This window comes from Aspergillus steynii, assembly GCF_002849105.1.
Source record: "Aspergillus steynii IBT 23096 chromosome Unknown P170scaffold_1, whole genome shotgun sequence".
Classification (NCBI taxonomy): domain Eukaryota; kingdom Fungi; phylum Ascomycota; class Eurotiomycetes; order Eurotiales; family Aspergillaceae; genus Aspergillus; species Aspergillus steynii.
The window spans coordinates 5,642,431-5,661,400 of NW_020194398.1; the positions used below are offsets into that span (position 1 = coordinate 5,642,431).

Genomic DNA, 18,970 nt, shown 5'->3' on the forward strand with positions numbered 1-18,970 from the left:
TGTAGTGCAGGCAATGCAGCTGAAGGATTGACTTGCTTTTCTAGTGATTGACTCCGCGCTAACAGACCTCTACAGCCCGACTGTTGATCATAATCGAACCTCTCCAACGACTTCAGTTTCAAACACCACACCCAAACGCCGTTGTACCTTTTTCTCTTTTCTGAGCAGTCACATTCCGCATACCGGGCCGCATCCCCGACCAAACGCGCCCTTGAGAGATCGTCGCCATCTAACTCGACAGAGTAAGGTACCACGGCGCCAGCTAGCGTAGCAAATAAGACCGACTGGAAACCTGTCCTTTGTTCGAGAAATGGACTAGCGACGGGTTATGCAGTCTCCCCCCAAGGGGACGGTCGTGCATGCAAGGGTTACGCGGATCGCGAGTCCGGCTGGGACAAAGAACGATCTGGTGGTCAGGAGGGGGACGAGGGTGGGGAGAGATGATTTCCCTGTGGACTGATCTGATGGGACCGACCTCCCCGGACCTGGAACGCGATCGAAGGGAAGTTTCTCATTAAGATTTTTATTTGCTTTTTTTGCTTGCTTTTTTTAAATCCAGGTACGGATGGTCGGGTGATGTAGATAATTTTTTCAGGCCCTGCCTATCATCCATCCTTTGTACTCCGTATAAGGGGTAGGGTAAAAAGCCTCACCTCCATAGACCGACCCGACCTCCTTTGAAACAGTGTCCACTCCTCGAGGGAAAGTCTAGACTCGAGAAAAAAAAATCAAGGTGGATTGCCGATCTCACGAGTCGGCATGAAGTTCGCGATGACGGCACGTTGACGGGAATTTCCCCAGATCAATGCCCACCGACCAGTGGGAGGTGAGATGAAAGAAGCATGGGGAGTCCCAGCATTTTCCACGGTTCGAGGTTCTTCACACGCGATTCCCAGAGTTCCCCTGGTTCTTTGGAAAAAGAAACTTCGATGGTAGAGACGGATAAGGTCGACCGAAACATGGATACTGTCGGCAGATTACGGGTTAGTGTTATAGAATGACGCGCGGGCTTGGTTTTGCCTTTTACTTTTCTACCTGCCTCTTTTCCGGTTTGTTGATGGTTTTGTTTTTATTACTTCGTGCTGACTACTTGAGTGAGGCTATTGCCGGCCCTCCTTCTCCGCTCTCAAACTTCAAACAAAGGGGGAAACTTTCGGTCGAAGGATCTTCGAATCATCAAAGGGTTGCGTTGCGCCTCAGCCCATCACCTGTCCCTCCTGATTACTTCCGGGAAAACCAGGAACCAAAAGCCAAAACGTAATTCTAGAATGTCACCCCCTCCCATGTAGGCGTGGCGTCGTCGACCTTGCCTGAGAGAACAGATATGGATATTTCACGCGCAATCAGATTCACACCGACGTCGACGGCGCAACACCGCGTTTGTAGGTATAAATCATGAGTCGGTGTCTGTATTATTGACGAGTACGGAGACTGTACCAGTTACTGCTACTACCTTACCTATCTAAATATGTATGCACTACGTACACACATCCAACTACAGACTCACCCGCAAGCCATGGCGGTAAGATCAGGCAGGTCGCCCCAAGCTAAACCCCATTGCATGGCGAGTGTCCAGGTATTTGGGAGCACAGACATGTTTATTATTTCTTGTTTGGGGGATCCCCCCGGCCCCACTTTGTCGATCATGTCTCGCAATCAGGCATTCTTGGGCTGGACTCGGGAAGGGGTGTATGTACATTATGTATGTGTGCGTGTATGTCGGTATGGATATGGATGTTGTGCGATATGCGACATGCGACATGCGACATGCGATCTGCTGGATGACGGTCTGTCTGAATAACTTGCATATGTGGGTTGTGGGTTGGTAGGGGGGCCAGCGCTGAGGGGAGGAGGGGAGGGGGCGTTTGTACATACTATACCCGTGCATATGGATCTGTACGTGGGAGCTTTTTTAGTAGCCCTGGTGGCCGATCCTCATCATTCTGTCCTGACCCTGCACCTGCACATTGTTGACGGGATACGCAGGTTCGTTTGCTGTATGTGCCATACCGTACGGAGTACGTGAGATGGTATTTCGTGTCGGAGGAATAACTTACTGAGCTGGTTTACTTGGGTACAGTATTCCGTACTTACTGACGGTACTTCATACTGCATATCGAACATGCTCCGGAGTACTCCGTGGTGGAGAGATCGTAGTCAGCCTTGACGTCTGAAGCCGGGGGTACGAAGTCACTCGATATCCGAACTCGAGGGAACAATGAATCGAGTAAGAGGAAAAAGTGGTACATACACATGCCACACGACCGGGGCCATCCTCGTTGTACTACATGAGAATGAATTCCCAGCGGCCCCCAGTAAGCGCCGACTTGAGGCATCATGTGCGCGATTCTTCGAGAAGACTCGGTGTTAGACCGGGGGGAGTTATCTTTCTGAGGAGGAAAAAGAAAGAAAAAGAAAAAGCAAGTGCGGAGGAAAAAAGCACCACAGCGATCTTCTTCAGATATCAACAGGGAACAGCCATGTCGAGGCCTCGATTCGGGCGTCTAATCCCCCCACGGTCCGATCGATATCTCCAAATCCAATAACCCCCGTCAGCCTTCTTTCTGTCTCCCTCGCACGCGCACCCAACACCCGCGGACAGAGCGACTCGACAGCGCAAAAGCGTCGCACAAACGGAGCCCCCCCCAAAAGCAAAAATGATGAGAAATCAGGGTGCCGGGAATCCGAATAATCTCGTTTTCCGCGATAACCTGAAACGAAAATGCGAAAGCAACCGGATGGCCAAATCGGTGCATGGTATTGGGGAAAGCTGTCTGACAGTGACAGTGACAACCAACCCTGACGCGGTCTTCTTTCCCATCTCATCTCATCTCATCCCACATCACCCACTCTGCGTTGTATAGTAGTACTACGTGGGTAGGACCTTGAATCTTCCCGGAATGGCCGACCCAAAGAAGTCGCCCATCCATGTCTGATGACTGGCTGTGGGTGCTGGCTGCTGGTCCGATCGAACGCTATCAGGAGTATTGGTCTGCGACTCTGCTGTCAGATCGAATTATCGTCCACCACGCAGTTCCCAACAAACTCATGTGATGTCCAGTGCGCGTCGACATCGCCAAGGAGGTCCCTTATTCGGGTTCCTGGCTGACGGCAGCGTTTCATCTTGAAGATCGAAGGGGGCGATGATTGGTTACGGGCATGGTAATTTTTTATTTTATTTTATTTTGATTTTCCCCCCTTCCTAGCGGTCTTGCAGTCTCCGGTGGATCTCGGGAATAGAGTTGTGGGCTTTGTTTGCGGGCGTGACGGGGGGATGTCATTGGGCGGGATCAAAGGGAGGGCGAGGAAATTGAGGAGACTAGTGCAAGCCAATGAAGCTGTCATGTTCCTTCTGGGCAGCTTGTTGGAACATTCGAATCAGGGCTGGGTTGCTTTTTTGGCTAAAGATGCGGTGGTGGACTGGGGTTACTGGGGGATGGATGTATACTTTTTGTCCGGTGGTTCCTACGGATGCGACGATGCGACGGGTTGTTGGGTCGATGGCTTGGGTGGTATCGACCACGGTTCTTTGTCTGGAGGTGTTGGTGCGTTGGGGTCTTCTTTCAGATGCTTAATATGATTTGGAGAGGAGTGATACATGGCTGGTACGTGAGTTCTTTGGATGAAATCGTTTCACGGCGTGTAGTTCGCATGTATACGATGTCACTACGTCGACGGGGCTACTATAGGTCCCCGGTATATGGTAGTGCGTTCCCCCAAACCCGCTGCAACAACAAACATAAAGCAGAGGGGCCGTACTTTTGATAAGACAGACCCGAATGACTACAATACCGACGGGGTGAAATCGTTCGAAATGCAGCCTCCACGTACGGATACATTCCATACAGACGGAACCCCGGAAAAACACCGCCAGATTGGTCCCTGGTATAGCCCCAGCCCAAGCCGAGGGCAACAAACGATCATACCCAAGGGATATCAGATGGCATGGCTCCCTCACCGCAGTCGTGTGATGGAGGAGGGGGGCGATCATCCACGGGCGAAGTAGCGGTATAGAGCCACGGAAAGCGGAGGGAATGAGGTCAAAAGAGCAGAGACAGGAGCCCAACGAGACAAACGCCGCGGCGCATCGTTTGGCGCCCTGCCCGGCCGGCCGTCACGAGCAATGAAGAGATTTCGGCGTCGATTGAACGCCGCGAACCGACACCAGCCACGTCAATGAGGGCCGGACCATGTGATGGATTGGCGAGAGAGGCGGCAATGAGGCTTACCGGCAGCAGCAAATCTGGGGGAAACGGAGTCTAGAATTATTTGCTTTGTGCAGAAGGAAAAAGAAAAAGGATAATAATAAAACAGAAAAAAGAAAAAAGAAAGGTCATCTGAACGATGGAAATTTTCTCCCGTCAGGGGGATTTGATTGATGGATTCTGGGCTGGACTGAGCTATTCTTATCTGCTCCGTGTCTGTTCAACTGATCGATCATTTGAGATCGCGTATACTCTTCCCTCCTAGTTCTACCGAGTACTCGCTATGAGGAAACTAAATCCGCCCATCCTGATTGCACCACCGGACAGCCTCCCTTCTGTCGACATTCGTGACTGTGATCTGTCTCTTGATCCTCTTATACCGAGGGACTGGACAGACTGAACGACTGACTCTGAATCCCCTCTCCATGAAACCCACGAGTCCGCGGAACTGGGATCTCAGTTCCACGCGCCTTGACGGGACCAGCCTGCGATCCGTCATTTTTGCTTTTTCCTTGCTTTTCTGTCCTGCCTGGTGATGATCCACCCCACCTCTCACGGCATCAGATGTGGCATCATTCACCGACCGACCATTCTCGCCGAGACACAGCCGGAAATCCGTTCAAAAGATTGCGATCTCGTGTGACAGAGGCCCCGAGTCTGATCCTCTTTTTTTCGCTGCTTTTCTGCCTCACCCCCTGATTCACATTTCAAGGCCAAGTCAGACATACATGTCACTGAGGACTTACTTCCATCCGGCCCGCCCCGCCGTTCGTCGTCCGTTTTCCCCGCGGGCGACTCTCCTCCTCTCCCTCTCTCCTGTTTATTTTCTTCGGAGCTGATCCCATCCCGATTCGATTCTTCGCTCTCACCTGTACCTGATGGCCTCGTATTGCGTCTGAGGTTGTTTCCCGATGTCTTGCCTTTTCTGCCTTCCGTTCCGTCTCGTTCCTGTTCGACCGACCTGCCTGCCCTGCCTTGTCCGCATCACCTCGGCTCTTTTCTTCTGCCTTCCGCTCGCTCGTGTCCTTCCGGCCTGAAGAATGGCACCCAAGGTCCGGTCCCTGGTAGGTACCTGTCATTTGACCTGGCCTGATCGGCCGTACCCTGCCTGCACTAGGTAATCGGTCGGTCGGTCGGATCGGAAGTATTACGTGCAATGGCGAAGATACCCCGGAAGACGCACCGCGATGGCTTGCAGCTGCAGACGGAGATCGACCCAACCCGGCCCAGCCCACTTCAGCCCAAGGATCCCGGGGCGTTGCTGACGTGGTTTACTTGTTTTCTGGGATGGCGGAGAGGCGTGGGCGGGGATGACTGTGTCATGTTCGGAGGTGTAGGCGTTAACTGGTAGGTGTATGGATCTGCTGTCCCGGTCGATTTCGATGCGATGTAGGTGTAGGTGGTATCCGGGAAATGGCGATGGGGAGTTCGGGTGATGTCGTTTGCTCGGGCGTCTGGCGAAAAGTAGAGGGCCATGAGCCCTTTTCCTGGGCTTTAGTGGTTTTTGGCCTGCTAACGATGACTGGGTTGTTGGCGCTCACTGGACTTGCTGGGTGCGCTTGGCTACCTGGATTTGCGAGATGTATCTGATGTCAGCGTCTGCTTTGAGGGAGGGAAAAAGGAGCCGGTCTGCGTGGTGGTTTAAGAGTGGTTTCGGGCATGCAGGAAGATGGGATGGAAAAGAGTAAGTAGTAGTTATTCGATGGTATTAAATCGGTAAGTATCTGGAGCTTCTCCTTCAATGAGCCTATGCTTGTGGCTTGGCTTGGCTTTGGTAGGATGGTTGCGTTTAGAGGTTGAAATCCAGCGACTCTCTATCTTCCAACTAGATGTGATCAAGGCAGGAGTTGGTCCATTAGATAAGGAGTTCCATTAATAAGTGACATCCACAGATGTGATTGAGGTTGTTCCAAAGCATTATGAAATACAGACGATGAACGAAATCTTGAAAGCATGAAGGTATTATACAGAAGCCAGTCATGGACTAAGGGAAGCGCCGCTCCCATCCGATCTTGACGCCCTTCACAGGCCCGGAAAAGAGCGACGTGTAGTCGGTGTCGGGGATTCCTTTCCGACCATCCACATTATACAGCTTCAGGTTCCGCACAATCGTTGCAATGATAACTGCTAGATTGAGATACGCGAACTTCTCACCGATGCAGCGGTGGCGCCCTGCGCCGAACGGCAGATACGGACTCGCCGTCCCCTTGGAGACCCTGCCGTAGCCGTAGTCGACCATCTCTCCGCCATCTTCTTCCTTGTCCTGGTGGCTTTCCCATCGGTGCGGGTCCCACTTGTTTGCGTTGGGGAAGTGCTCATCACTCATGGCTGTCATGATGGGAGATGCAAGCAGCACGTGGTCGGTGGGAATAACATACGCAGTGCCCGGGACGGGAAGGGGGTTCTTGACCTGGCGCATGATGGAATGGATGGAGGAGTTCATGCGCAAGGTTTCTCGAATAACGCTTTGATGGAGAGGCAGCTTTTCGAGGTGCTCGAACTCGAGCGGGGGCAAGTCGGTCGAGCCGTTCCCGATGTTGGTGATTTGCTCCTGATACAGTTCCTCGAGAACGTCGGGTTCCGAAGCCAATCGCAGCATAATCCATGAGCTGATGGACGATGAGGAATGCTGGCCGGCCATGAGCAACGTGATCATCATATGGGCAATTTCCTTGTCTGGGACCGGGTGTCCGTCCTTGTAAGTGCACTGCATGAGGTTTGCGATCATGTCCGAGCTCTCCTGTCCAGGGTTCTGACGTCGGTTATTGATGATTTCCGTGTAGATTTCACGCATGCGGGCGTGGGCAGCATCGCGTTTCCGATTCTGCGGCAACGGAGCCCAAGGGAGCATGAAGTTGATCGGGGTGAAGCCTTTATCGAGATCATGATACAGCTCAGCGAACTCGGCTGTGAGCTTCTGGCGCACTTCCTGGCCTTGTAGCGCACTGGCCGCGGTGAAGATGGTGATCTCAGCCATGGCTGCCGAGATATCAACCGTCCCGGAAGGACCCTTCAGCTTTGGCGATGTCTTGAGGTAATCTACAACCTCCTTCTCGATCAGGTGGACGTGCGACTCTAGCGCCTTCTGGGTGAGCCCGAATTTCATAAACTTCTTCTGTTCCATGAGTTTGGAATTGGGACAGTCGTACACGACGTCGGATCCGAAAACCGGCGTGGTGAGTGGACTGTACACTTCCTCGGCGTTCACGTCTTTCAGCTTGCCATTGAGGATGAAGTCATTGCCTTGGACTCCCAGATACACGGTTGTCTTCTTGCCTAGCAGCACAAAGGTAAAGATGTCTCCATACTAAAATTACCTATTAGCACATAGACCATTAGGCGATCAATTGGCTCTTACCTTTTGCTGACAGGACAGAAAGAAAGAGTACGGTTGCGTTCCATAGCTGATGGTATTTCCTAGAAACGGCAACCAGTGGAACACAACCGGAGGTTTGGTCTTGTCGTGGGGCAGCAGCTGGCGCAAGATGTTCAACACAATCAAGGCCAGCGCACTCACAGCCGCATAGGCAGTTACCTGAGCAAGAGACAACATGATGGCGAATCCCTTCAGCTCAAGGTAACAGGGAAGAAAGTGGTGCTGGCCAGGGGGAATCTTTATAAAGGATTACCTACAGCTTCGTAAACATTGGAAAACCGTAGGCATCTTCATTACCCCTAGTCTCCCCATACTGAGCACAGCCCTTGGACAATCGGAATCCTGCCAATTTTGCTGACACCACCCAGACTCCAGCCAACGGCCAGAGCTTTGCCCGCATAAGGAAGAGAAGGGGAACTTGGCACTAGCGGCGATTCACGATCCGAGTCGGACCACTCGGGATCTGATCAGGCAGAAGAACCACGGATACGGAGTACCGGGTATGGTGTGCTGTGCATATAAATAACCAGGGGCTGGATTCCTTCCTCGGCGGGCCCCTAGCATGATGATCAGCAAAATACGATCAAAATACGATGAAAGACGATCAATCATATTCAAGGCATTACTAATCAGATATTGTTAGTCAGGACTTCTAGGCACTTTGATATGATTGGTTTCTGATCTGTGAAGAGGCAAATGCTTCATCTGGGGATGAGTCACTGCTTGACTCTACACAGCTGGATGGACCACAGTGGCCTCAGGCTTCAGAGTCATCGTGACTCCGAATGATTCATTTCTCGCCTCCAGATTGGTTCCATGCCTATTTAGGGTTAGTTGGAAACAGTGGCTGAGTCAGCCGATCAACGTCTGTACCTAAAGTTAATCAAATCAAACATTGTCCATCTATATAGTTCTGCATCGGGAATCCCATCGTTTGTTGCTGCATCTGCTGCCCTCTATTGCGATAACTACCTTCAACTATTCCTTGTTACATGACCCCAACCCTCTCTCCTATCACCCCAGGCAGTATGAGCAGCTCCAACCCCAGCGTGGGCCAGAGACCCCTCTCCAAGGCAGAAAGTGCCAATCCACGAGAGTTCCAGATAAACCAGCTGCGGCGACGTTTCCATCCGACAGAAACTTCAGATGAGTCGGGAACGACTTTCGCATTTGGGCTGGCACCGTCAGATCCCGACTTTCCATTTGACCTGGACAAGCTCCAATGTGCGCTGCATGTTCCAACGTCATACCCGTCCGGCAGAAGACCCACTTTGAAGGTCGCCAATCCTGAAATGGAAAAGGCCTTTCAGGACAATGTCTCACGAGGGTTTGATGATATTGTGGACAGCACCCTGAGGACCGGTGGTCGTGGAACTTTGTTGACATGGATGAATACCCTCGACCGCCACCTGGAGCGCCTACTCACTACGACGGAAAGGGGGCCGACTCTTAAGTTTGTTACGAATGTCAACAACAAAGCAAATGAAGCCCCGGCGACACGAGAGATAGTGGGCAAACTGCAGTCCTTGCCCGTTCCGCTTGAAGGGGATCGGAAAGTGACAGCCACGACTACTAAACCTAAACCGCCGGCTCGAGTGTTCTCTGCGGAGGAAAAAGCACAAGCCGAGAAGCGACGGGCCTTGGAGACGAGGCAGATTGAAGCGCGCCTTGGTCGGTTACCACTATTTCAGAAGTCGAAAGATGAGCTCTCGTTTGTTATTCCCATTCAGCCGCCGAAGGCTGAGCGACTTCCGCCTTCTCTGCGGTCGGTCAAGACCGTTAAGCTATTGGTTCCGAGTTTATATCCTCTCGAGCATAGTGCTGTGGAACTGCGAAGCGTCGATAGTATAGAGGCGCGGGCTGTGGAAGCAGGATTCGCGCAGTGGGTTACCAAAAACCTCAACCTCAACCTAATGTCGCAGGTCAATTATTTGACAAGCAACATGCACAACTTCGCGAAAACTCCCCTGGAAGAAGCGTCCGATTTGGCTGCAGCTGGGCCTGGACTTGCAGAACCGGAAATTAACGAGAGGCCACCGACTACTGGAGATGTCCAACTGGGAGATAAGCCTCACGTCCATGTTGTCCCTCGGCCGCCCGAGTGGTCCGTGAAGGAGGGTGGCGATGAGAGCGAAGGCACGGATTTGTCGACATCTGAGGAGTACTCTTCGGATGAGGAAGACGAAGAAGGTGGAGCACCGGTCCCGAACCTCCCAGAAGCCACCCCAGAGCGTGGTGTTGCGATTTCATTCCCGTTCATCGAGCTCTACGGAATCGAACTTTTAGATTTGGTGGGACTTTCTATCACTGTCAAATGTGAAAGATGCAAGGAGCAGTTGGATGTGAAGCATGTGCCGCAAGTCAAAGACAAGGATGACAAATTGTCTCCGAAAATTGAATCCTGCAAGAAATGCGCGAATACGATGAGCTTTGGTATGTTCATGTCTCAAGAATCGAGGTATCTGGCTTGGGATTAATTATATGTGCAGGTTTCCGCCGACAGTTGATACATTCACATTCCAACCGTGCCGGATACCTAGACTTGGATGGCTGTATCATTGCCGACCTTCTTCCTAGGTATGTTATTCTGCGGCTTTGCCATCCACCGAGGAAGACCTCTGACGCCCCAATAGTAGTTTTATTCCTACCTGCGCGGAATGCTCTACATCTTTCCCTGCACCTGGTGTGGTGGCTGTCCGTGGAGAGAACGCAATGGCTGGATGTCGGCAATGTCATCGAAAGATGGGTAAGCATCTGAACTGCGCATATCAGAATACATGCTAATCTTTCTAGTTTTCAAACTCCCTGAGGTCAAGTTCTTGCGAGTAGGAACTGCAGCATGTGAGTATCATGGTACAGTTCCGGAAAATATGTGCTAATACTGGCTAGTCACCTCCCGAGACCAAGCTCCCCAGCGGAAGAAAGTAAGTTATAGCAACAAAAAGTATTATCTGCTCGCTAATTCTTCGATAGCCCAAGGAGGTTCTCGGCATTGTTGCTGGACAGGAACTCCCCCGTCGTGGCCGTTGCATGCACTATGGCAAGAGCTTTCGCTGGTTCAGATTTAGCTGCTGCGCAAAAGTGTTCCCTTGCGATAAGTACGTTAAGCATATTTTATGGATCTAGAAGGCTTGAGGCCAAATATTACTTGCAACTAACACTTCTCAGATGCCACGATGCAGCTGAAGACCACCCAAATGAGCACGCAAATCGCATGATTTGGTAAGAATCTCTCACTATTTAGCCCCCTCACTTCTGACATGTCTGTAGTGGTTTCTGCTCGCGGGAGCAAATATATCGACCCGAGGACTGCGGAATATGCCGTGCGGTTCTTGTAGGCAAGGCCGGCAGCGGTTTCTGGGAAGGAGGAAAGGGCACTCGCAACAGGGTCTTGATGAGTCGTAAAGGTATGTATGACCTGTGCTTAGGTTTAATAAATATTAACCAGTTTAGATCCCCGGAAGTTCAAGCGCCGTCCGGGCTCGACCCCAGGAGGCACATCGAAGAAGAAGTAAATATTATAACTGGATTACACAACATTCATGGTAAACAAGTCATTATAAGAGGTTGAGATATCCAAGTGAAATAACATTGTCATTATCAACGCTATGAGCAAGACGTGCTATACATGTAACAAAGCAAGCCAAAACGCAAGGTCATATACATCATTCATTTTACCTCACCAAGACTAGATCAGATTCCCACGAAGCTCCTGCTCTCGCTCGAGCGCCTCGAACAACGACTTGAAGTTGCCGGCTCCGAAGCCTGAGAAGTTGTGTCGCTGGATGATTTCAATGAAGACGGTAGGACGATCCATCAAATGCTGAAGTATACATTAGCTCAAGATCCACAGACCGAAGTCGGCACAACATCCACATACCTTGGTGAACAGCTGCAGCAAGTAGCCACCCTCGTCGAAATCAATCAGAATATCCAAACTGCGAATCGTCTCGAAGTCCTCGTGCAGCGCCAGCCCGGCCTTCTTCAGGCGAATCTTCATGTCCTCGTAATATGTGGCGGGCACCTTGATGAATTCTACCCCGCGGGCCTTGAGATTGGTGATGTCGCGGATGATATCATCGGTCAGGAGAGCAATGTGCTGCACACCAGCACCGTTGTAGTAGTCGACATACTCCTCGATCTGCGACTGCTTCTTGCCTTTGGCGGGCTCGTTGATGGGCATTTTGACGACCTCGTTGGGCGAAGCCATCACGATACTCTTGAGCGCGGAGAAATCTCTGCTTTCATTAGGGCTGCTCTAGTTGACCGAGATCCAGGGTAAGACTTACGTGCAGATATCCTTATCATCGACCGACCAGAAACGATGGAATCCAAGAGCCTTCTCATAGCTACAGACTTGTTAGCTCAAGCTGGAAGTCAGAAACAGGAAAGAGAACATACTATTCGCAAACCTTATCCATCTCATCCCAGTCCTGGTTCCCAACACAATGGTCGACCCGAATCAAGCCCACGTCCGGCAGCATATGCGAGATCGGATCCTCCTCGTTCACGGTCTTATAACCGGGGAGGAAGGTGCCGCGGTACGAATGACGCTCGAGCAGAGTATGCGTCGTCTGGCCATACGTCTGGATCTGCGCCATCTTGATCTCGCCGTCGGTGTCCTCCAGCACTCGAGGCTGAAAGACCACCTTGGCGCCGTTGTTCATGGCCGCGCCGAAGACCGCGTCGACGGAGTCTACCTCGAACGCGACGTCCTTGACGCCGTCGCCGTGCTGCTCGAGGTGATGGTGGATGGCCTTCAGCTCCTCCTGTTCTGAGGGCGAGAAGCGGTCGATGTGGTCCAGAGACCGCAGTGGCGAGGTCAGGATGAAGGTGATGTCCCCGTTGCGGATGACATGCGAGCAGATGGCGCGGCTGCCGGTCTCCAGGCCGCGGTATGCAATGCGTCGGAAGCCCATGCGCGTGATGTAATATGTCACGGCTTGTTTGGCATTGCCAACGTACCAGTGGACGTGGTCATAGCCTTTGTAGCTGGCTAGACTGTCGGAGGTGGCAGGGGTTCTGTTTGTAGGGGGTGGCGAGATAGCTGTAGGGGCCATGTTGGAGGTGAAGGCTTTCTAGAAGCAAGATAAACTTATTCAGGGGTATATCCGAGAGGGAATGATCTGATTGTGTCTGATAGTAGTTCAATGGAGAAGTTAGAGAAGAGACGAGAGATCGAGCAGATATATAGCTTCTGGATCTAGGTTGTCCATTGTAGAACATGACGAGTGACAGCCACGCATTATAAATTCGGCCGACGCTGACACGGATATCTCCATCATACCCATGGAAACCCTAGTCACGAACTACCCGGCGGAAGATAACAATGATGAAGCTACTGGGGCGACGGTTCCGGGCGGATATTGAGGCAAACAACGGCTGGACGCGGGTATTTGCAACATCCGCCATCGCCATTCGCCCCGTTGCCTCGTATCGACTCTACACTCCTATATCATCTTATCTTCTTCAATGCATTCCCTCCGCTCATTCACACCTTCAAACCACGATACAATTCAAAATGACCACCATCCAACCCTCCCGTCCCAATCTCACCTCCAACGACTCCGCCGTCCTCCAGGCTCTCTTTGACGCCGAATCCTCCCCTTCAGCAGCCGTCGCCATCGACCCATCTCTCCCAGCCTACCCAGCCCACCTGAACCTGGACCCAGAGGCCCTCGAATCCCTGCGCCAGCGCGAGCTCTCCATCGTCCGCACCCTCCAACCCTCCTCGTCCACCCCTCTCACTCCCCAAACCATCCACGCAGCCATCCACTCCCTCGACGCCCTCATCGCCGAATATCCCACCTACCCATCCGCGCACGTCAATCGCGCCCAGGCCCTCCGCACCCTCATCGACCAGTCCAAGCCCGAAGGAGACGACGACAACGAAAGCGCATTCTTCTCCCCCCAAAACACCACCCCCACCACAACCCTCTTCGACGACCTCTCGCGCGCAATCGCCCTCGCCACGCCCCTCTCCCCCGCCGACCCCGTCTCCCCAACCCAGGCCCGTCTCCTCGCTGACGCACACACCCACCGCGGCTACCTCCTGCTGAAAGCGGCGCGGTGGAGGCGCGCAAATCCCAACGAGTCAGGCACTGGCGGACCGGCTAAACTTGCCGGCATGGACGCCGAGCAGCTGGAGGAGCTGGCGAGTCGGGATTTTTTCATGGGAGGACGGTTCGGGAATCAGGTTGCGCAGCAGTTGGCGGTGCAGACGAATCCGTATGCGAAGATGTGTGGGGCGATTGTTAAGGAGGCGTTGAGGGAGGAGATGAGGGGGGGTGGGTTGTGATTCGATTCATCTTATTTGATTGGATTTCTGGTAGGGGATGTGGATTTTTCAGGGCTGGATTGGCTTACCTACTTACTTAATTTGCTAGATGTTAGCGTCGCATCGTTTTGTCGAATATACAGTATGTTTCTTTGGGTGCGGATGATGGGTTAGAGTGGTAGATGGTGTTTCGTTTATGGTACTTGATCTAATGCATGGATACCAGCAGGGGTGACAAATGTGTCGATGGAGGACATAATGTAAGCATTCGTGTAGAGTATAGTACCAATGGACTATTATTCAAACAACAGCAAACCAGAAAATGTCTCATTTTAGATAAAGTAAATCGCATCACTGATATTAATAACTATACATTAAGCCTTGTTCGGATTCTGGAAATGCCGCTTCAACGGCCTCCAGCTATGATCATTATACTCCTCCTGCACCTTCTGACAAGTCTTGAGTCCCCATTCCGACACGCCCACCATCAACGAACTGTTCCAGTTAGTCAGACACCCATACAATGCAGCGGATTTACTCACCTCTCAAACATAAACGCCATACTCCCATCGCCCACCTTCTGCGGCTTCAGCTCGGCATTGCTGGCGCCCTCGAACGCATCCGCGTCCGGCCCATGCGCACTCATCACATTATGCAAGCTCGCTCCCGCCGGCTGGAACCCGCCACCCGTCTTCGCATCGTAGTTGCCCGTGATCAGGCCCATGAACTCGGACATCGTGTTGCGGTGGTACCACGGCGGACGGAAGGTCTTCTCCGCGACGAGCCACCGCGGCGGGAAGATCACGAAGTCGGCGATGGCGGTACCCACGTGGTCAGAGGGTCCCGTGAGAACGGTGAAGATGGAGGGATCGGGATGGTCGAAGGAGATCGAGCCGATGGTGTTGAACCGCCCCAGGTCGTACTTGTAGGGGTAGTAGTTGCCGTGCCAGGCGACGATGTCGAAGGGGCTGTGGCTCTGGCGTGCCGAGAAGAGTGTGTTGGCGAATTTGCTGTACAGGCGGTGCTCGGTCTCGTCGTCTTCGAATGAGGCCACGGGGGCTTGGAAGTCGCGCGCGTTGGCGAGCCCGTTGGATCCGATGGGTCCGAGGTCCGGCAGCTGGTAGTGGCCCTGGTAGAGCTCGCAGATGTAGCCTCGTACGGGGCCTGCGGGTAGAGTCACCCGGTATCTGGGGATTGGTTAGCTGTGTGTGATGGCTCAAGGGAGGGATTGCATACCGGACCCCCCGGGGAATCACGCAGATTTCATTCGGACGGACTACCAGTCGGCCCAGTTCGGTCTGGATGTCCAGGACTCCGTGCTGCGGCACGATCAGGAAGTCGCCGTCCGCCGAGTAGAACGCCTCCTTGCCCATATCTTTCCCGGCGGCATACAGGAGGATGCCCAACCCCTGCTTCAGGGTCGGGTCGCCTGCTCCCGCGACGAGATGGAGCCCGTGCACCCAGTCGACCTTCTCGTCCAGGTCGAATGGGTTCCATCGCAGCTGGTTGGGGATGTGGTGCAGCTTGTGTGTCTCGGTGGTCATGCGCGTGTGGTAAGAGTCGGATTCCTCGGCGACGAACTTCTCGTGAGAGGCCGCAGGGATGATGCGATAGACCCAGGTCTGTCTGTTTTCGTGTCTGGGGGCTGTGAAGGCCGTGCCGGACAGCTTCTCAGCGTAGAGGCCTAGCGGGACTTTCTGGGGCGAGTTGTGCCCCACGGGGAGAGCTCCGGCGATGGCTTCGGACCTGCGGAATTAGCTTGAGCAGGGATATGCTGGGAGGGTCTGAGACATACTCATGGTACGAGTCGAAGCCGTTCTGGTAGGTGTAGGGATCTGGGTGGGAGAATTCGGTGACGGGCATGATGTCTGATTCTCAAGGGGTCTTTGTGTCTGTTGGATGGGATCGAGAGGGACCGAGAGAGCTCGTGCTCGTTATAAACGACGACGCCATCAGTCACGAAGCCACGGAGGTCGCGGGAATTGCAGCTGAAGAGAGCGTCGCCCTGCATCTTCCGTGGCGCAACCGGCGGAGAGCGCGGAATTGACGACAGCCGGCGATAAGCGGAGGCGGGACTGTTCCGCGACTGTCGCCATGAGGGGAAGTCAATTGTCCTACAAGTATTCTCTTGTTCAACCAGTTATCCTGGTAGTTTTACTCTCTCATTCAACTTCCTCATCTTCTTTCGTCATGGCTTCCTGGTTCGCAATCCCCAAGAACTCGCCCTTCTCCTTGGCCAACATCCCCTTTGGCATCATCTCCTCCGCCAACACCCCGTCGCGAGTGGCCGCCATCGCCATCGGAGACCATGCCTTGAACCTCAGTGTCTTCGCAGCCTCCGGGGGCTTTTCGCAGCTCCCGGCCATCCAGTCCCATCTCAGTGTCTTCTCGCAGCCGACTCTGAACGCCTTCGCGGCGCTGGGCCGCCCCGTGCATCGTCAAGTGCGCGAGTACATCCAGAGCGTCTTCCGCGCAGACACGCCCCTCCCTCAGATCCTCAAAGACAATGGCGCTCTGCAGAAAGACGCTCTGCTCCCCTTGAGCGACGTGACCAACCACGTCCCCATGCAGATCGGCGACTACACCGATTTCTACGCGGGTCTGAACCACGCATACAACGTGGGCGTGCTCTTCCGGGGACCCGACAACGCCCTGCAGCCCAACTACAAGCATCTGCCCGTCGCATACCACAGCCGGGCCTCCTCCGTCGTCACCTCCGGCACGCCCATCAACCGCCCCAACGGCCAGATCCTCACCAACCCGACGGCCGACCCCAAAGTCCCGACCTTCTCGCCCTGCAAGAAGCTCGACATCGAGCTCGAGCTGGCCGCGTTCGTCTCCCGTCCCAACAACTTGGGTCATCCCGTCCCCGTCACCGAAGCAGAAGACCACATCTTCGGCCTCGTGCTCATGAACGACTGGTCCGCCCGCGACATCCAAGCATGGGAATACGTGCCGCTGGGCCCGTTCAACGCCAAGAACTTCGCCACCACCATCACCCCCTGGGTGGTGCTGCTGGACGCCCTGGAGCCGTTCCGCTCCGCGGGCCTCGAGCCCGGAGACCGCGACTCTCTCCTCCCCTATCTGCAGGAGAAGAAGGCCGCCAACGTCTACGACATCCCGCTGGAGGTGGAGATCACGAACGCCGGCGGCCAGCCCACCCTCATCTCGCAGTCCAATGCGAAGAACCTGCTCTACTCGTTCCCGCAGATGCTGGCGCACCACACCATCACCGGGTGTAACATGAACCCCGGCGACTTGCTGGGTAGCGGCACGATCTCGGGCACGGAGCCGAAGACGCAGGGCAGTTTGCTGGAGCAGACGAATGGGAAGAGTCCGATCAAGCTGGCGGATGGGTCGGAGCGCCTCTTCCTGGAGGATGGAGATACGATTGTGCTGAGGGGGAAGGCGGGTGCGGAGGGCAGCTATGTTGGGTTTGGAGACTGTACGGGGACGATTCTGCCGGCTGTGAAGTTGAGCTTTTAGTTGAGATATTGTAGTTCATTCTTGATTCCAAAATAGTGTATTGAGTTGTCAACTGTACGACGAGTACGAATAGATTGAACCATTTCATTCCCATTTAATCCCCAACCATCCCCAGAACCGAACAATAACATTAACAAACTAAACCCTAAACTCCTCCGGCGTATCCTCCTGCGTCCTCCAATGCCCGACCTTCACAGCCTCGACCTCCTCCAAATTCCTCGCCACCCTCTCAATAGTGGGATACATCCCCAAATCAACCCCCACCCTCTGAGCCCCCCAAACCGCCGGAATCAAACACACGTCCGCCATCGTGATCGCATCCCCAACGCTGAACTTCCCCGCCGCACCCACCGCAAGTGCCTCATACGCCCGGAACCCGTCCTCGATCAGCTCCTTCGACCACGCCGCGCGATCGACCCCGAACGGCGCCACGCGCTTGAGAATCCGCAGGTTCGTGACGGGCTGGACGTCGCAGGCGATGATGTGCGAGAGGGTGCGGACGAGGGCGCGGGTAGAGGGGTCGGTAACGGGTGGGAGGAGGGATGGGGTGGCTGGGAAGGCTTCTTCAAGGTATTCGAGGGCGGCGAGGGATTGGGTGATTGTGACTTCGGTGTTGTTGGTGGTGGAGTTGGGGCTGGAGGACGAGATGATGAGCGTGGGCACCGTCGCGGACGGGTTGATGGTGTTTTGAGCCGAGTGCTGCTCGTCTTTGAGGAGGTTGATGGGGATGGCGGCGTAGGGGAGGTTTTTGAGTGCCAGGGCGATGCGCAGACGGGCGGAGCAGGAGGAGCGGAAGTACGTGTAGAGGGTGATTGAGGTCATTTTGTATGTAGGTGTAGTATGTAGATAGGTATAGTATGGGTATAGGTTGAGGTTGCGGTTAACTGTGGTCACTACGAATGAGAATATAAATACACCCCGCTTCCACCCCAGCGAATAACCTGCAAAAGAACCTCTCACATGCTCTTGTACAAGCCATGGATAATTCAATTCCTCTTCGTATAACCCAAGCCTTTCCCCGGATTGTCCGCGGAACCGTTCCGTCGCCTCAATACCCGACCGAGCGCGAGGATTTCCGCGACTTTCCGAAGGTTACGCCGTCCAGGGATGGCGATCAGGATGTGCCATGGAAAAAGCTGGTTCTCTTCATGGATTCCTAGTCTTGACTAATGATGGTCTTGACTAGTATGGTCTTGTGCTAGTTGCAATCTGTGCGTGGGTTTGACGGGCGGCATTGGCTGCGAGGGTTCCGCGAGAGGAGAACCCGATGACATCATAGGCATGTATGTATGTATGTAGGGGGTCGAAGTGTTTTAGACAGACGGAGAAGTCAAGGTGGTGTAGGAGAGCCCAATGGGAGCGTTTTCGAGAAGCATTTGCTGCATGGACTCTGCAGCATGCGATGTGAGGGACACGGGCGACATGCAGTTGCTGTCATCGTTTCTTTCCACGTCCTCTAGATCCAGACCTTACGAAGTAGAACTTATTTCATTACTAGCATAATTAATAAATTAATCTACCCTGTATCAATCAATCAATCTGCATGCGAGTGTAACCCCTTAACCCTCAACCCAGCCAAATACCCGAAAAACCACCGGATGTTTCCCCGCCGCCCTTCGGCAACTG

The 18,970-nt window shown here is 53.6% G+C and overlaps 7 protein-coding genes across 7 annotated transcripts; 3 read left to right on the forward strand and 4 right to left on the reverse strand.

Annotated features, from left to right (window-relative positions):
- Nucleotides 1-6,189: 6,189 nt before the first annotated feature.
- On the reverse strand, nucleotides 6,190-7,758 carry P170DRAFT_422096 (cytochrome P450; the record flags this gene model as incomplete). Its single annotated transcript, XM_024847415.1, has 2 exons — nucleotides 6,190-7,512; nucleotides 7,564-7,758. 2 exons carry the CDS (start codon nucleotides 7,756-7,758, stop codon nucleotides 6,190-6,192), a joined length of 1,518 nt encoding a protein of 505 aa, XP_024710861.1.
- An 815-nt stretch (nucleotides 7,759-8,573) lies between these two features.
- On the forward strand, nucleotides 8,574-11,096 carry P170DRAFT_443312 (uncharacterized protein; the record flags this gene model as incomplete). The annotated part of the gene is made up of 9 exons (XM_024850536.1): nucleotides 8,574-10,014; nucleotides 10,071-10,158; nucleotides 10,215-10,327; nucleotides 10,375-10,422; nucleotides 10,471-10,505; nucleotides 10,555-10,679; nucleotides 10,750-10,803; nucleotides 10,852-10,988; nucleotides 11,035-11,096. 9 exons carry the CDS (start codon nucleotides 8,574-8,576, stop codon nucleotides 11,094-11,096), a joined length of 2,103 nt encoding a protein of 700 aa, XP_024710862.1.
- A 173-nt stretch (nucleotides 11,097-11,269) lies between these two features.
- On the reverse strand, nucleotides 11,270-12,641 carry P170DRAFT_422098 (4-hydroxyphenylpyruvate dioxygenase family protein; the record flags this gene model as incomplete). Its single annotated transcript, XM_024847416.1, has 4 exons — nucleotides 11,270-11,404; nucleotides 11,462-11,819; nucleotides 11,871-11,930; nucleotides 11,983-12,641. The coding sequence occupies 4 exons, from the start codon at nucleotides 12,639-12,641 to the stop codon at nucleotides 11,270-11,272; spliced, it is 1,212 nt and encodes a 403-aa protein (XP_024710863.1).
- A 363-nt stretch (nucleotides 12,642-13,004) lies between these two features.
- On the forward strand, nucleotides 13,005-14,133 carry hmgX. The gene has a single exon (XM_024848399.1). The coding sequence runs from the start codon at nucleotides 13,103-13,105 to the stop codon at nucleotides 13,877-13,879; it is 777 nt and encodes a 258-aa protein (XP_024710864.1). The 5' UTR covers nucleotides 13,005-13,102; the 3' UTR covers nucleotides 13,880-14,133.
- Nucleotides 14,134-14,169: 36 nt separating this feature from the next.
- Nucleotides 14,170-15,827, reverse strand: hmgA (putative homogentisate 1,2-dioxygenase (HmgA)). Its single transcript, XM_024845313.1, has 4 exons — nucleotides 15,654-15,827; nucleotides 15,095-15,604; nucleotides 14,401-15,045; nucleotides 14,170-14,353 (listed from the first exon to the last, which is right to left on the reverse strand). Exons 1-4 carry the CDS (start codon nucleotides 15,719-15,721, stop codon nucleotides 14,233-14,235), a joined length of 1,344 nt encoding a protein of 447 aa, XP_024710865.1. The 5' UTR covers nucleotides 15,722-15,827; the 3' UTR covers nucleotides 14,170-14,232.
- A 175-nt stretch (nucleotides 15,828-16,002) lies between these two features.
- fahA (fumarylacetoacetate hydrolase FahA) lies at nucleotides 16,003-17,415 on the forward strand. The gene has a single exon (XM_024848400.1). It carries the CDS (start codon nucleotides 16,049-16,051, stop codon nucleotides 17,342-17,344), a length of 1,296 nt encoding a protein of 431 aa, XP_024710866.1. The 5' UTR covers nucleotides 16,003-16,048; the 3' UTR covers nucleotides 17,345-17,415.
- maiA (maleylacetoacetate isomerase MaiA) lies at nucleotides 17,386-18,205 on the reverse strand. The gene has a single exon (XM_024848401.1). It carries the CDS (start codon nucleotides 18,164-18,166, stop codon nucleotides 17,483-17,485), a length of 684 nt encoding a protein of 227 aa, XP_024710867.1. The 5' UTR covers nucleotides 18,167-18,205; the 3' UTR covers nucleotides 17,386-17,482.
- Nucleotides 18,206-18,970: the final 765 nt, after the last annotated feature.

Coding starts and splice junctions, on each gene's coding strand:
- hmgX (XM_024848399.1), top strand. CDS start 13,103: ATGACCACCATCCAACCCTCCCGTCCCAATCTCACCTCCAACGACTCC.
- hmgA (XM_024845313.1), bottom strand. CDS start 15,721: ATGCCCGTCACCGAATTCTCCCACCCAGATCCCTACACCTACCAGAAC. Junction 15,605..15,653: donor GGCTTCGACTCGTACCATGA/GTATGTCTCAGA, acceptor CTAATTCCGCAG/GTCCGAAGCCATCGCCGGAG. Junction 14,354..14,400: donor ATGGCGTTTATGTTTGAGAG/GTGAGTAAATCC, acceptor TAACTGGAACAG/TTCGTTGATGGTGGGCGTGT.
- fahA (XM_024848400.1), top strand. CDS start 16,049: ATGGCTTCCTGGTTCGCAATCCCCAAGAACTCGCCCTTCTCCTTGGCC.
- maiA (XM_024848401.1), bottom strand. CDS start 18,166: ATGACCTCAATCACCCTCTACACGTACTTCCGCTCCTCCTGCTCCGCC.